Genomic DNA, 14,830 nt, shown 5'->3' with positions numbered 1-14,830 from the left:
CTAAACATGGTTCACATGATACAGTTGAGGTGCCTTTATTTTCTTGATCATCATTAGTTCAAGCTACAGCATAATAATTCCTCGTTTTTCTCCTTCCAGCGTTCATGTGTGCAGTACGCCCTGAAGGCTCGTCCACTGAGGTGCTACATCCCTAAGAACCCCTACCAGTACCGGGTCTGGTATATAGTCACCTCCTGCTACTTTGAATACCTCATGTTCCTCCTGATCATGCTCAACACCCTTTGTCTGGGAATGCAGGTACAAATGCTATACCGTTGTTCTTAAAAGCAATAAAGAAATGTTTTTGTGATGGTATTTGATACAGTATAAAATCGTCGCTGTCAGGCGGAAACCTTGTATGTCCAAAAACGGCTCACAACGCCTCGTGATTCAAGCAGTTGTGAGCTTGTAGATCTGCTATTTTCCACTGCTTTTGCGATACTCTTGTATGATGAAGTAGGGCATTAATTTACAACAAAACAGTTGAAATATGGAGATACAAGGTTTCTTTCTGCCTGACAGCAACAATATGAATGATTGTGGAGAAAATGTGGAATGCTGTATTAAAATATTTATTAGATTGCATTCAAACGTCACGGGTTTCCCCTTCAAATAGCACTGTAACCAGTCGAACCACGTCACCAAGCTGTCAGAGATGCTGAACATTGTCTTCACCGTGCTCTTTGCTGTGGAGATGGTCCTCAAACTCTTGGCCTTCAAAGTCAAGGTAAGGACCCTGGATTGGAAGCCCCTGGTTTAAATGCCACCTACTCTAATGTCTTTCTGACTGTCTGAGAACTGTGTATCTGTGTGCGCAGGGCTACTTTGGAGACCCGTGGAACGTGTTTGACTTCCTCATCGTCGTCGGTAGTGTTGTTGACGTCATCCTAAGTGAAGTTGATGTGAGTACAAATAATGCTAACCATATACAGTATATTTTTAAGGATAATACATCTATTTCTGACCCATTCCAATCAGTTTGACAGAAATCAGGTTCTCTGAATGTAGGTATATAAAGAAGTAAGTCCCGGCGTGTGTGTTGTCAACCATGAAACATTCGCAATCTCAATACTATGTGACACCATTTTAAATTACTGAATGTGCCATGTTTATTTACCCTGACCCAGTTGCATAAATGTGTGGTCCACCAACCGATTGGGGCTAGCAGAGCTAGCTCACGCGACATGGTCAGTACGATTGCTAGCCACCTCCACACCCCCATTGTCTCGTGAAATGCCCAAAGCATCTGCACCACTACGACTCACTCACTGAAATGTTCTGTCGCAAAAGCAGTTCACCATTTTCAGTTCAGTGATGCTATTATCATGCTTGTACTGTATGTTGTCCAGACAATTTAAAAGAGCACAATATTTATATAATAACTATTTTAATTTGGATTGGAATGTTGTTATGTTTAGTTTTTCAGTAATAGGTTTTTGTAATGCTCAGCAGAATCTTGTCTCCTGTCCATTGTTCTCCATAAACATAAACTCACTCATGGTGCACTTAACTGTCTCTCTCTCTTCTCTCCACCATTTCCTTCACTCTCGCACTCAACACCTTTTGTCACTTTGTTGTTCACTCACTCCCTCTATTTCTCCTCCTCTCTCTCTCTCTCTCTCTCGTTCTCCTTTTCCTCCACACTGTTAACTCCTCACCATGTGTCCTATATCCTCCTCAGGCTGCCCTGGCCTCCAGTGGTGGGCTGTACTGTCTCCATGGCTGTGCTGTAAATATCTGATCTGCACTGCATTGCACCGCTGCATGACAGCCTTGCTGTGTGTGAGCACCCCCCACTCTGTTGTCTGTGCACAACTACTGGGACTTAACCTTACTGCAGTGGTTCTCCCCCACAACACCCTCGACAGTAATCATATTTGAACTGGGGACCCTCCCACCCTGACAAGCAATTCAATTCAAAGGAGCTTTATTGGCATGAGAAAACATACGTTGCACTTGGAACTGTATGAGTTGAGGCATTACATTTGGTTTGACTTGGTTCCACAGATAAATATCGTGAAAATAGCAGATCTACAAGCTCGAGCTTGTAGATCTCCTATTTACAATATTTGCCTCTTTCTTATATTCTTTGACAATTTGGCCAATCTTTTACCAGTTTTTATAGTATAGTTTGTTCATTACTTTTTATGCAGTAATGGTCCCTTTTCTTTCTTTTCTTTCTTTCTTTCTTTTTTTTAAGGCAATATAAAAGTTATTAAATTGTCACTTCACTGGGTCATCTGGGGATCCCCCTAAATCATGTCGGGGGTCCCGTCACACTCTTTGAGAACCACTGCGTTACTGAACCTTGTGTGTCTCCACTGGCTCGTTTACTAATGGTGAGGCCCATTGAAAGCCCTCAATACCTACGGTAATTCGATAGCTCAGTGTAAGATTTGTCCTCAAGGTATTTGCTCCGATCTGTTCAAAAGGTTAATTTGAACATATTTTTCTAACAAGGTGTATGATACTGTCAAAGCTACCACCTTTTGTGTGTCTGTTTAATGAAAGACAGTGAAGTGTGCGTAGACTGTTTATTTTGCATGAGCTATAGTACATACTGTATTGCTGCCTCCCCTTTGGTTGTTGATCCCAGCAACCAAGACCTGTCTTTCTTTTAGTAGTTTTAGTAGTTTTGAATCTCATCAAGGGTGGAGTAATTGACTTGTATTAATGCTATGTAAGGACTGAAGCCCATCGCTCAGTATTGCTTAACAATTGATCTTGAATCTTTTATCTGCCTGCTCTAATAATATTCCCTCTGCCAAATATAACATACATAATTAATCATCTGTTCATGATATTTTCACAGGAGACAGATCCTATGGAAGCCATTAGGGTAAGCCAACATTCCATCTGTACATGCAGCATTTACCATTGATTTGCATTCCGTTGCCATTCTCAAGCCCTCTTTGTCTCTTTCGCTCGCAGAGCTCTGAAAATGCTCAGGTGTCCATCACGTTCTTCCGACTGTTCCGTGTCATGCGTCTGGTCAAGCTGCTGAATCGATCGGAGGGCATCCGTAATCTGCTGTGGACCTTCATCAAGTCCTTCCAGGTCTGTTGACCTTAGGCCGATTCTACAAATGGAGTGCATCTCTCCATTCCGACATGTCTCCTTTCCGACATGTCTCCATTCCGACACTAACCCTATCTCTTACCCTAACCCTAACCTTAACCTCTATGGAAGTGTTGCCACTCCGACAATAAGAAGTCACTGTCGGAGTGGCGACATGTCGGAATGGAGAGCACCCCCCCTACAAATGCCTTCTAGAAACCAGTAGTCCTCACACCTCCAAGATTTTTCAAAACATTTTCAAAAGTAGCAGATGTATAAGCTCGAGGTGCTGTGAACTTGTATGTCTGCTGTTTTTGAATAGCCAAAGCAAAAATCTATAAAATGACACAGATGCTTTCCCGGTTTTAGCATCATCGTTACCAGCATTCTGTACTGCCATACTCAGTAATCACTGTTCAATGACGGGTTCTTTCTGTGTGTGTGTGTGTGTGTGTGTGTGTGTGTGTGTGTGTGTGTGTGTGTGTGTGTGTGTGTGTGTGTGTGTGTGTGTGTGTGTGTGTGTGTGTGTGTGTGTGTGTGTGTGTGTGTGTGTGTGTGTGTGTGTGTGTGTCTGTGTATGTGTGTCTGTGTCTTTTGTCTTTCTCCAGGCCTTTCCTCATGTTGCGCTACTCATCATCATGCTCTTCTTCATCTATTCAGTGGTTGGAATGCAGGTGAAGTCTTTAAAATCAATTTTATTTTCATGCAGGAACATGCTAAAGGGAACAAATGAACTGTATCTGAATGATGTACAATATACACATGTGACATGTCTATCATATGCACGTTTTGTACTTTATTTTACGATGTTGCCCTGCCCTGAAAATAACTGATCTATTAGCTGATAACACATTGCGTCAGGACGCGGTTTGAGCTTTTTGATCGTCTATTTTCTCCACCGGACACCTTCGTACGACAAAGGGCTTCACTTTGCGTTTCATGAGAGTCCTGGCAGTATGCTCCATGAAAACTCTGCCTTTGTGTGTGCTTGTTGATTGACATGTTTCTAAATGAGATAATCAATATACATGGCATCAACCCTTCAGATCTTTGGAAAGATAGCTCTAGTGGACGGCACCCAGATCAACCGCAACAACAACTTCCAGACATTCCCTCAAGCCGTTCTGATGCTATTCCGGTGAGTCCGTGGGCCAGGTTCTGCCTTGGGGTTCAAAGGTCAAACACTGAGCAGAGACGTCACACTGTGGTGTGTGTCGGCCTGTCACAATTATTACATAATAATCGTCTAATCGCAATTATTTGACATAATCGCAATTATTTTGTCATAATCGTTGAAAATTTATCCACAGGTGTGCTACAGGCGAGGCGTGGCAAGAGGTCATGTTGGCCTCTATGTACGGGAAGAAGTGTGACCCCAAGTCTGACTTCCTGCCAGGGGAGGAGTTTACCTGTGGGTCCAACTTTGCTGTCTTCTACTTCCTGAGCTTCTACTGTCTCTGTGCCTTCCTGGTGAGAACTGGTTGGACGTGCAGTCCCTCCTTATTTCATTTCTGTCAACAGATTGATCAAATGAGTGTCTAGGAACTCATAAGCTGTATGGTACATTCATCTATATCTGTCTATCTGTGTGCACCTTCACTGAACCACAGATCCTGAACTTGTTTGTCGCTGTCATCATGGACAACTTTGACTACCTGACCCGCGACTGGTCCCTCCTGGGTCCTCATCACCTGGACGAGTTCAAGAAGATCTGGGCTGAATACGACCCTGAAGCCACGTGAGTCTACTCCACGTAACCACGCAGACATACAGAGATGCACTCATAAATCAACCCTATGTTCCCTTTTATCCCCCCCCCCCCCCTTCCCACCTTTCCATTCCTCACATTTCCTCTAGTTCTAGATATATGACCTATATCTGAGACCTATATCTCTTGGATCTAGGTCAGGTTTTTATAGGTGTAACCCAAGCTGATTCCAGTACATGTGTTTCTGTACAGTGGTGGACTGGACTGTAAATGTGTCTCTCTTGGCTCATAGGGGGAGAATCAAACATTTAGATGTGGTGACTCTGCTGAGACGCATCCAGCCGCCACTTGGCTTTGGCAAGTTCTGTCCTCATCGTGCGGCCTGCAAGGTATATAGTCATACATGAACCAAATGATCAGAAATATGGTAACAGGATAGCACCAAGAAAGAGTGGGCACCTCGCTGTTAAATTGACTATTTTGTCCAAAATGTTAAAACATTTAATATTTGGAAAAGTAAATTTAAGTAAAGTATACATGATTAAACCTGCTCAAACGTTCGACAATTAAGGTCTAATATTTCTACAATTGCTACAAATTGTCATGTTGGGGCATAAATAAGAAGTTGAATGATAACATTAAGTCTGATAATAATGTACCATGCATGTTATCATCATGTATATTTTACATTACTTAATTAACCATTTTTCTAATAATAAATTCTTTAACATTTTGGACAAAATAGCCAATTTACATCGAAGTGCCCAGATAATGTTAGTAATGGCGTTTTTGTCCAGAACTGGAAGGAATTTGTGGATTTTCTGATCCACAAACTCTGGCAACACAGAAGTTATATTTTCAAATTATTGTCTCCATACTGTATGTCCAAAATTATTACTTTTACTTATTCAAAAGTAGCAGATCGACAAGCTCGAAATGCTTGTGGATCTGCTACTTTTGATGCTGAGATAAACCCACAAAAAGTTAAAATAGGAATATTAGAGACAACCTGCTGGTGACCATTTCCTCTCCAATCTCTTAACGCCTCTGTCTTGACATCCTGTCTTTAGCGTCTGATTGGCATGAACATGCCGCTGAACAGTGACGGCACAGTCACCTTCAATGCCACGCTGTTTGCGCTGGTCAGAACTGCCCTCAAGATCAAAACCGAAGGTAATTACCCCATCATTATTTACCCGATGATGTTACAAATGGTCTTTTGTGTTGAGGTGTTTATTTCAGGTGTTTATTTGTGATGTTGATAACACAATGTTTGATGTCTCTATCAAGGTAACTTTGAGCAGTCCAATGAGGAGCTGAGAGCCATCATAAAGAAGATTTGGAAGCGCACCAGCATGAAACTGTTAGACCAGGTCATTCCTCCGATGGGAGGTGAGTGTCCATGGGCAGTCAGGTGGGATTTACCTGTATTAGACTAGGGCTGTCACAATTATTACATAATTGTCTAATCGCAATTATTTTACATAATCGCGATTATTTTTCATAATCGTCATAATCGTGAATGTTGCAAATGTTTCATATACATATTTTTTTTAAGTAAAGAATAGTGGAAATAGCAGAGCTTGTAGATCGGCTATTTCCACTATCAATGTTATTTTTGCCAGACCCAGGGGGTCGGCCTACATAAGGCTTTGTCGGTCGGTCGGTCGGTCGGTCCCTCTTTTCCTCAGTGTGCCTGTGTTTGCCTCTGACTGCTCATCTGCCCCTCCCTTCCCTTGCTCGGCTGATTGCCTTGAGTGCCGTCACCTGTACGGGACCAGCTGAGTTGAGTTGGCTGACGAGCTGCTGAGACTATAAATTCCTGTGTGTTCATGTGTTAGTTCAGTGCTGCAAAACATTTGCCCCACAGCCATACTAGTGAAAACAGCCCATCTACAAGCTCACAAACATTTCCAGCTGCTCAGCCTATAAAATCCTGTGTGTTCATGTGTTAGTTCAGTGCCATACTAGTCAAAACAGCCGATCTACAAGCTCACTACGCTTTGTTGCTGAGACTATAAAATCCTGTGTGTTCATGTGTTAGTTCAGTGCCATACTAGTGAAAACAGCCGATCTACAAGCTCACTACGCTTTGTTGCTGAGACTATAAAATCCTGTGTGTTCATGTGTTAGTTCAGTGACATACTAGTTTTCATTGCGGGTCTGGCACAACCAGGTGACCTGGTCTAGTTTAAGTAGAAAGTTGTCAAATATGTCCATAATTTCTTTGTATATTTAGGTTATGTGTCATATCATATCTGCCATGTGCAACTTCAAAGTCTAAAAGCCAAACAGAAATGTAATTATCAACGACAAAAACACAATTAAATCGTTAATCGCAATTATTTGAGTGACAATTAATCGTCATGTAAAATGTCATATCGTGACATCCCTATATTAGACGTGTACGTCTATGTCGGACTCACATCAATGTAACTTGTGTTGCGTTTGACCGCAGATGACGAGGTGACGGTGGGGAAGTTCTACGCCACTTTCCTAATCCAGGAATATTTCCGTAAGTTCGTCCAGCGCCAGGAGGAGTACTACGGCTACCGGCCCAAGAGGAAGACCGACGCCGGGCCAGAGATCCAGGTGTGGACATCTGCATATAATTACCTCTATTCCAGTGATTAGCTTAATGTCATTTAATTTTCTCACTCAACGTTAAACAAACCAACATACAGTATAAGTGTATACAGGGTATCTATCTGCACATTTATAAAGTGTCAATTTAAGGACTTTCAAGACCGTTTTAATACCAAACTGGCCAAAGAGGCGAACATTGTGAAACTGCGGTGCGTTGTGAGCATGTAGATCGGCTATTTTCACAATATTTATCTCTAGAACTGAGTCACATTAAATGTAATACCTACAATTCCAAGTGCTTGTCAGGGTGGGGGTCCCCAGTTCAAATCTGTTTATTTTGGGAGTCACAACCTAAAAAGGTTTGAGAGCCCCTGCTCTATTCCATCACCACGTCTCTGATGGGACTTCTGTGTTGTGTATCTGTTGCCATTCTGCATATCTGCATAAACTGCATCACACAAGGTTTAACATAAATATGTGAAAGTCGTTCAGGTTGAAGTCACATCCTTCCTTAAACAGAAGCTCTCCATCTCTTACCGTCACATTAAAAGCACTTTTCTTTTTTACAACCATCTAATTTCTCAAGACAGATTCAGAGCTCCGCATCTGAAAGGGCCAACTTCCTGTCATCCACATTCTATATTCTATGTGCCCCCCCAGGGGCAAATTCAAAGGAAAACAACAGTATAGTTTTTAGTTTTTCCTTTTTTTTGCCGATGGGTTCCCAGATTGACTACCATCATATTCAACCTTATCTTTTTTTTTTTTTTTTTTAAAGATTTATTTTGAGGCTTTTATGCCTTTATTGCGACCGTCAGGTCGCACTTACTATCAAAACCTCCACAAACTGTGAGTCAGTCAGTCAGTCAGTCAGTCTGTCCGTCTGTCTGTCACACCTCACACGTCACACTATTGCCCTGCTCATATCTCCGCAACCGTTGCCCCGATCCATGCCAAATTTTACACACACGCTCCTTGCCTGCCAAACTACAACCTCCAAGGACCCCCGGAGCTCCAGGGACCCCCAGGTCCCTGGGGGACCCCCAGATGTAAAAAATGACCAAATGTGCAAAAATGACCAAATGACCACCCCAACGGGGCTGCTCACGGGGAATTCCCGGGGACCACCGACTCCTGCTGCTCCAGAACGGATGCAAAAGTGGTGGCGCCCCCAGTGGAGGACCCCCTCCACTGCAGCTCACATTAAATGCCGTAACTCGGGCTAGGAGGGTCCGGGACAGCCGGGGCCGGTACCTATTCGTCCGCCAAGGCAACGCGGACACCCCACCCCTCATTTCTCACATGGCCCTCTTCTAGCGCCACCTTCAGGCCGATTTTTAAAACACATTTTTGGACACTGCTCCTACAGTTTTTGCCCTAAAATCACGCAAATCGCTACACAGTATGTCTACACTCATCCCATCAACATGAATCTGTCCCATATAGCGCCACCTTCAGGCCGATTTTTAAAAACACATTTTTGGACACTGCTCCTACAGATTTTGCCCTAAAATCACGAAAATCACTACACAGCATGTCTACACTCATGTCATCAACATGGATCAGGAAGATTTTGGAAAAACACATTTTTGCCCTATTTGTGGAGATAAGCGACCTACGGTCGCTTATCTCCCGATTAGGGAGTCTTACTGGTTGATAGGACAGTAGACTGACAGGAAATGGGGGGAGAGATGGGGAGTGACACGCGGCAAAGGTCGTCCGGATCAGGAATCGAACGGGCGCCGCCGCCAGGCATCCATGCGCCCGGAGCAGTAGGAGCAGTAGGCCAAAGCGGGCGCCACCTTATTCAATCTTATCTTTGTCTTTCTGGTCCTTGTCACCATGCATGGTGGTGGTCCTCCCCTTCACGTCCAACCCAGGCTGGTCTGAGGGCCATCGAGGACGAGGCGGCAGAGACCATGCACAGAGCCATCTCAGGAGACCTGCAGAACGAGGAGGAGATGGACAAAGCTATGGACGAGGCTGGAGAAGGCATCTATAGGGTGAGTCACCTAACACAGGATTTCTCAAAGTGCTGTTTATTTATTTATCTTTGGGTTTCAATGTAAATCGGCTATTTTCGCCCGACTGTTGGCTTGGTGGTGGTTATGGTTATATATATATAAAGAAATAAAAGAATTTCAACAATCGGTTGTAATTCTAGTCATGTGTATTTTATTTTTGCTGGTGTTGTCTGTTGCACACAACAGTGTTTTCAGTGGCCTTTGGCTTGTTTGTGTGTTTACCCGGATTGTTTTACTTCTTGTACTAAAACCGCGTCTGTACCATTTTAGATTTTCGTGTTGGCTATTCAAATGTACAAGCTCAAAGTCTGGCACTTTAAAAAAAAAATAATAATAATTATGAAAAAAGAACTAGTGACTTTTGTAGACATTTGTAGAATCAGCCTCAGGTCATAACAGGTAAAAAAAATAAAGAAGTAGAAGAAGAAAAACAGTCAATAAAAATACAATTGGATTCACTGTGCTTTTCTGTGTGCTTTCTATTGGCAGCGTACCCACGGTCTGTTTGGCAACCAGATGGATTCCTTCTCCTCTGAGCCTGCTGGTGTTCAGATGCCCCAGGCGCCCACCAGTCAGCGGCCCCTCCAGTTCTCTGAGAGCCAGCCTGAGTCAGACTTCTTCTCCCAAACTCCACCCAAGAGCAACACCAACAACAACGCCCTGCACTTCGCAGAGTGAGCACCCACATTCTCCTGTGTTAATTTTGACAGCAAACATCACTTTTTAGTCATAGTCTTTTGAAGACATTTTCATTTTAGTTTTAGTCATATTTAATCATATACTGTACACTACAAGCTCGCAACGTGTCCTATGGCCACGCATTGTGATTCTAAGTAGAACAGCTATTTTCAAATTGTCAACGTATATAGTATGTATAAAGTGGTTAAACTGATTTTGAAGCGATACAAACTCATTTTGCTGGGGACCCCCAAGGACCCCTGGGGGTCCACTGACCCCACTATGAGAACCATTGGTCTAAGCCACAGTCGCTAACCTACTGTAAGGCCTCTAGCTGCTACTTAAGAGCTCACTTATGTTTTTGAAGCGGTGAAAACCGCTTCCTATGAGTGGCTTTGTGTGTATCACGCCCATATATGGTAATTTTAGTCCAGAATGAACAGGCTTTTTCAAAAACAGAATGTCCGTTTAATTACCATATATGGTGATCTCAGTCCAGAATGAACAGGGTTTTTCAAAAACACAATGTATGTCACCTCATGTCCATATATGGTCACTACAGGCCAGAATGAACAGGTTTTTCCTGTCCCGTACGTGCAAAATATCAGTCCAGAATGAATAGGCTTTTTCAAAAAGCAAAATGTGTGTCCCATGTCCATATATGGTCATTTCAGTTCAGAATGAATAGGCTTTAACTGTCCTGTACGTCCAGAATATGTGTGCGGTGTCCCTCCCGGTCAGATGAATGGATACTTTGAGGATTGGTCAGGCTTCACATGATAATTTGGCCTTCAGGTTTTATCTGTCTTGTACATGAGACCTATTGCAGCAATGACAAATAGCCGCATAAGAGCAAAAGCCAAGGCACAATAAGAATATACAGATGCTAACAGAATGGTAAAAAGGAGCATTAAGGCAGACAAGAGTAAATACATTGAAAATCTAGCAGAAGTTGAAAAATTTAGTAGGCCACAAAGATAACAGAAACTGAAATAATTATAGAGGGATGCAGTTGACAAACAACTAAGAGACCAGCAAGCAGGACTTTTTATATATTTCTTTTAAAACCTATTATACCGGCTGTCATACCGGCTCTCCAGACAATTGTATACTAAGATTCACCGCTTCACTTCGAACCGAGGTTTGATTTTTATTGAGTGTTTTCGCTTTTTGTTGCAAAATTGGTGTCTAACTGGGTGTCAATGCTTGTTTCAGGTTTACATTTGAGAGAGAAGGCAGTCCTGATGACTTCTATAACCACAGGGAGGATGTACAGCCAGGTGGGTCTCCAGAAATCTGTGATGGGTCTGAAAAACAGTTGGACAGACACTGCTGTGTTCTTCCTTGTAGCCATCCTATTCCTCCTATTTGACCTAGACAGCAGTTAGGGACCCTTATTATACAGTATAGTGTATATGAATGAATGAATAAATAAACTGTATATGATTTTCTCTGCTCACCCCTGTCTTAAGTTAGAAACATATTTATTTGATACTGCTTACTCTACCCAATGATGGCTAAGAACAGCAAGGGCTTGCCTGGGCTTTAAATGAGCAGTGCTGTCACTTTTCTTTATTATTTCTTGTATCCAAGGTGGCTATATATGCTCCTTTATCTTATGTTAATTATATCTATTATAGTCTCCATCTCTTTAAAGTGCACTGTTGCACTCTTATTGTATTTTATTTATTTATTCTGTAAAGCACTTTGAGTTGCCTTGGGTGTAAAGGTGCTGTATGAATAAAGTTGCCTTGCCTTGCCTTTAGACAACAGACGCTTCTCCAACTTCAGGGCGAGGACAGACATCACACAGGTAAGGCTTCAAATAAGCTGACTTTACAATAAATCTCTATAGGAGAATACCAGCACTCAGGGAACTGTCCTTCAAGGCACTTTTATTTGAATACATAAATTGGCATGGTACGCTGCAGAGCAGCAGTCGTGAAAAAAGTACTCACATATTTTACTTAGGTAAAAGTATTCAATACTGCAATATAGAAGTCCGGAATTCAAAATCTACTTGAGTAAAAGTATGACAGTGTTGGGATCAAAATGTACTTAAAGTACCAAAATAATGTATTTTTGAAAATAGCTCACAGATTTACAAGCTCAAAACCTGTCACAATGTCACGCGTTGTGAGCTTGTAGATCGGCTATTTTCAAATAGCCTAAGGTATAAACTAGAAAGATGCAATTAGAAATTGCAGGTGTGAATGAATTGTGAATGAATTCCCAATTTCCTTATATGGAGATCCCTGATGTCATCAACATTAAGCCCATATCTGGGAATGCCCATATATGGACATGTCTCATGACATCTATTAAAGAAACAATGTAACATATCTCTAATCAAGGAATTGATTCCCGACGAAGCTGGTCGATTTGACATATGCGTGCCATCTATGAAGGGAAAGGTGGAATAAAGTCGGACAAGTAGAATAAAGTCGGAAAAGTACTATAGTACTATTACTATAGTATTATAAATAAATTAAGCATTAGAATGTTGTGGAGGAAAATCGCAGCTGTCTGAATTTCTCCTTTTCGACTCGCAGTTCCCCTATGACCCCAACTACGGCGACAGTCAGTGTCAGTGTTCCCATGCTGTTGACGGCCTGCCCGCTGCTGACCAGCTCGTCCAAGAGGTAAGACCTCACCTCACATAGCCTTTTACTTTATATCACATTGGCTGCCTCTGTTGGCAGGCAATGTAATCCCACAGTAATCTCTCGTAGATATGTGCCACATAAACATGACATTGTGTTTACATGATCTAAAATGTCTGATGAAATGGCTAGAGAATAACGGGGCAAAAGAAAATGCTGGAGAGAGATGCAGGTGGCTGGCCGATAATATCTTTAACCACTTAAGCCCTTTGTACTTTGTTGTATGACGCACCGCAGAAATAGCTGACCTGCAAGCTCACATCGTGACCACGTTGTGACATGCCCAAAATGGGGACACCAGGTTGAAAGTGATTCCATTGTCAATGATAGAACACAACGTGCACATGCTAAAAAAAGAAAGATGTCAATCCGTGCTCTCTCTCCCCCCAGGCTCTAGTAGAGGGCGGTCTCCATACTCTGGCCAGAGACCCAGGCTTTGTGTCGGCGACCAAGAGGGAGATGTCTGACGCCTTGCACCTCCCTGTGGCCGAGATGGAGGGCATGGCTCAGGGCATCATCAATGGCCGCACCGCCAAGAAGAGACGCCCTATCCCTGTCCTGCCCTCTGTCCAGCCCCCTGCCCCGCCATCCCCTACTCCGTCCTCCGCTTCCACTATGAACGAGCGAGAGCGAAGCCGGACGACGGACCCCGCTGTGAAGAAGAAGAGGCGTCCTATCCCTGTTCCTCCCACCGCCCCTGTTAGATCCGCGCGGAAGCAGCACACCGAGGCAGACACCCACGTTTGAATACCGTCACTTGAATTTACATTGTTCTTTTACTGTTGACCAGGCTGTGTAGGTGGTCGTCTCCTCACCTCACTTCACCCTGCGTTACCAAAGTTGTTGCCGTGGCAACAAATTACGCCCGCTAATGTGGCATCAAGGCCCAACAGGCAGGTTGGACTCATGTTTAACATGTGATTGTGATTGAAACATAATGGAAAGCTATAGCCAAGGAGAAACAACATTATCTGGTGATCAACTTCTCTTTACCGCTATCAGATTCATTACAACAAATAAAAACAACAACTTATCTCAGCACACAGGTTGATGAACCTTTTTTTTATTGCTTGCTGAGGTAATCCATTCCATAGAGTGGTTAAACGACCATGCGGTCTATTGAGTGTCTTACTGAAGAAGGTTGGAGTAGGTGGGATGATGTGCTTGGGCACAAAGTGACTGGTAAAGAATAGCGGGAGCCAGCACTCACTATTATTGTGGTGCTAGTGTTGTGACTGAGTTTATCTGCATCCAGGCCCATGTAAATGAATTTAATATTTTAAATTCCCTCTTTTAGAGGAAGGTCCTTTTGCACACCCACTAGGACAGGTGCGTAGGAGCAGGCAGCCAGTGCAACAATAGAAAAAATGGAAGTCCTGCACAATGTCCTCGCACACAGGAGTAGTTTATTTGGCTACTACTACGTTGTGTATATATAGCCTAATAAACTACTCCTGTGAGTGAAGACAGTGTGCGGGACTTCCATTTTTTCTATAGTTCCCTCATTTGGAAAGGAACCTGGTTATGATATCAGTGTACAGAAAAGGGGTCATAGTTTATTTTCATGTTCGGTAGTGTCATCCGATCCACTGATTTGAAGGCAAGGATTGCTTAACCTTGTTTTGTCTAATTGGGATTTATTTGACAGTTTCCTCCTGTTCACCACTGCTCTTTTAAGCAGTTGGAGTCAGCACATATTTAATAGGAAACAATCTTTTTTTAATATATGGGACAGAAGAGGAACTTTTTAGTTAACCTTTTTTTCCCTCACTGTGATTTATTTTGTATTTGATGTATTTAGGCTTTTGTTTAATTTATATGCCGATTGTCAAGTTGTCATAATAAGCTTGAAATCATTCTACTGCTGTATTTTATTTTATTTTTTTTTTTAATCTGTGTGCTTTATTCAACAATAAATTACAGTAAAATGTAAGGTTAGGTTAGATTGAATTTAGTTTCAACTATGCAAAGAATGCATACATCTTCAGCATACCTGGAGTATGGTGGAATACGTTTGAAAGCCCTCTTTTCATTGGAGCGTAGTAACTGCTTTGATTCAGTACTGCTTGAACATAAATTGATGCAATAATGCACTTTTGTGCTTTGTTAAGGGC

The 14,830-nt window shown here is 42.5% G+C and overlaps 1 protein-coding gene across 1 annotated transcript in view; it reads left to right on the top strand.

Moving 5' to 3' along the window:
* LOC308290777 (dihydropyridine-sensitive L-type skeletal muscle calcium channel subunit alpha-1-like) overlaps positions 1-13,463 on the top strand; it is a gene marked incomplete at both ends in the record, with an annotated part of 41,051 nt that extends 27,588 nt beyond the window's left edge. Inside the window, 20 exons of the mRNA XM_080732686.1 lie at positions 100-258; positions 617-727; positions 819-902; positions 1,682-1,729; positions 2,813-2,839; positions 2,932-3,057; positions 3,666-3,731; positions 4,104-4,195; positions 4,368-4,527; positions 4,668-4,795; positions 5,058-5,154; positions 5,836-5,938; positions 6,056-6,157; positions 7,224-7,357; positions 9,232-9,354; positions 9,865-10,049; positions 11,269-11,333; positions 11,820-11,866; positions 12,606-12,695; positions 13,107-13,463. Of these exons, the coding sequence (XP_080588812.1) occupies positions 100-258; positions 617-727; positions 819-902; positions 1,682-1,729; positions 2,813-2,839; positions 2,932-3,057; positions 3,666-3,731; positions 4,104-4,195; positions 4,368-4,527; positions 4,668-4,795; positions 5,058-5,154; positions 5,836-5,938; positions 6,056-6,157; positions 7,224-7,357; positions 9,232-9,354; positions 9,865-10,049; positions 11,269-11,333; positions 11,820-11,866; positions 12,606-12,695; positions 13,107-13,463 (2,304 nt within the window). The remainder of the gene's footprint in view (positions 1-99; positions 259-616; positions 728-818; positions 903-1,681; positions 1,730-2,812; positions 2,840-2,931; positions 3,058-3,665; positions 3,732-4,103; positions 4,196-4,367; positions 4,528-4,667; positions 4,796-5,057; positions 5,155-5,835; positions 5,939-6,055; positions 6,158-7,223; positions 7,358-9,231; positions 9,355-9,864; positions 10,050-11,268; positions 11,334-11,819; positions 11,867-12,605; positions 12,696-13,106) is intronic.
* Between the last annotated feature and the right edge of the window lie 1,367 nt (positions 13,464-14,830).

Source organism: Nannobrachium achirus (genome assembly GCF_963921795.1).
Source record: "Nannobrachium achirus genome assembly, chromosome: 9".
Taxonomy (NCBI): domain Eukaryota; kingdom Metazoa; phylum Chordata; class Actinopteri; order Myctophiformes; family Myctophidae; genus Nannobrachium; species Nannobrachium achirus.
The sequence above is the reverse complement of the archived record's forward strand: the minus strand, read 5'-3'. Positions and strand labels throughout refer to the sequence as shown.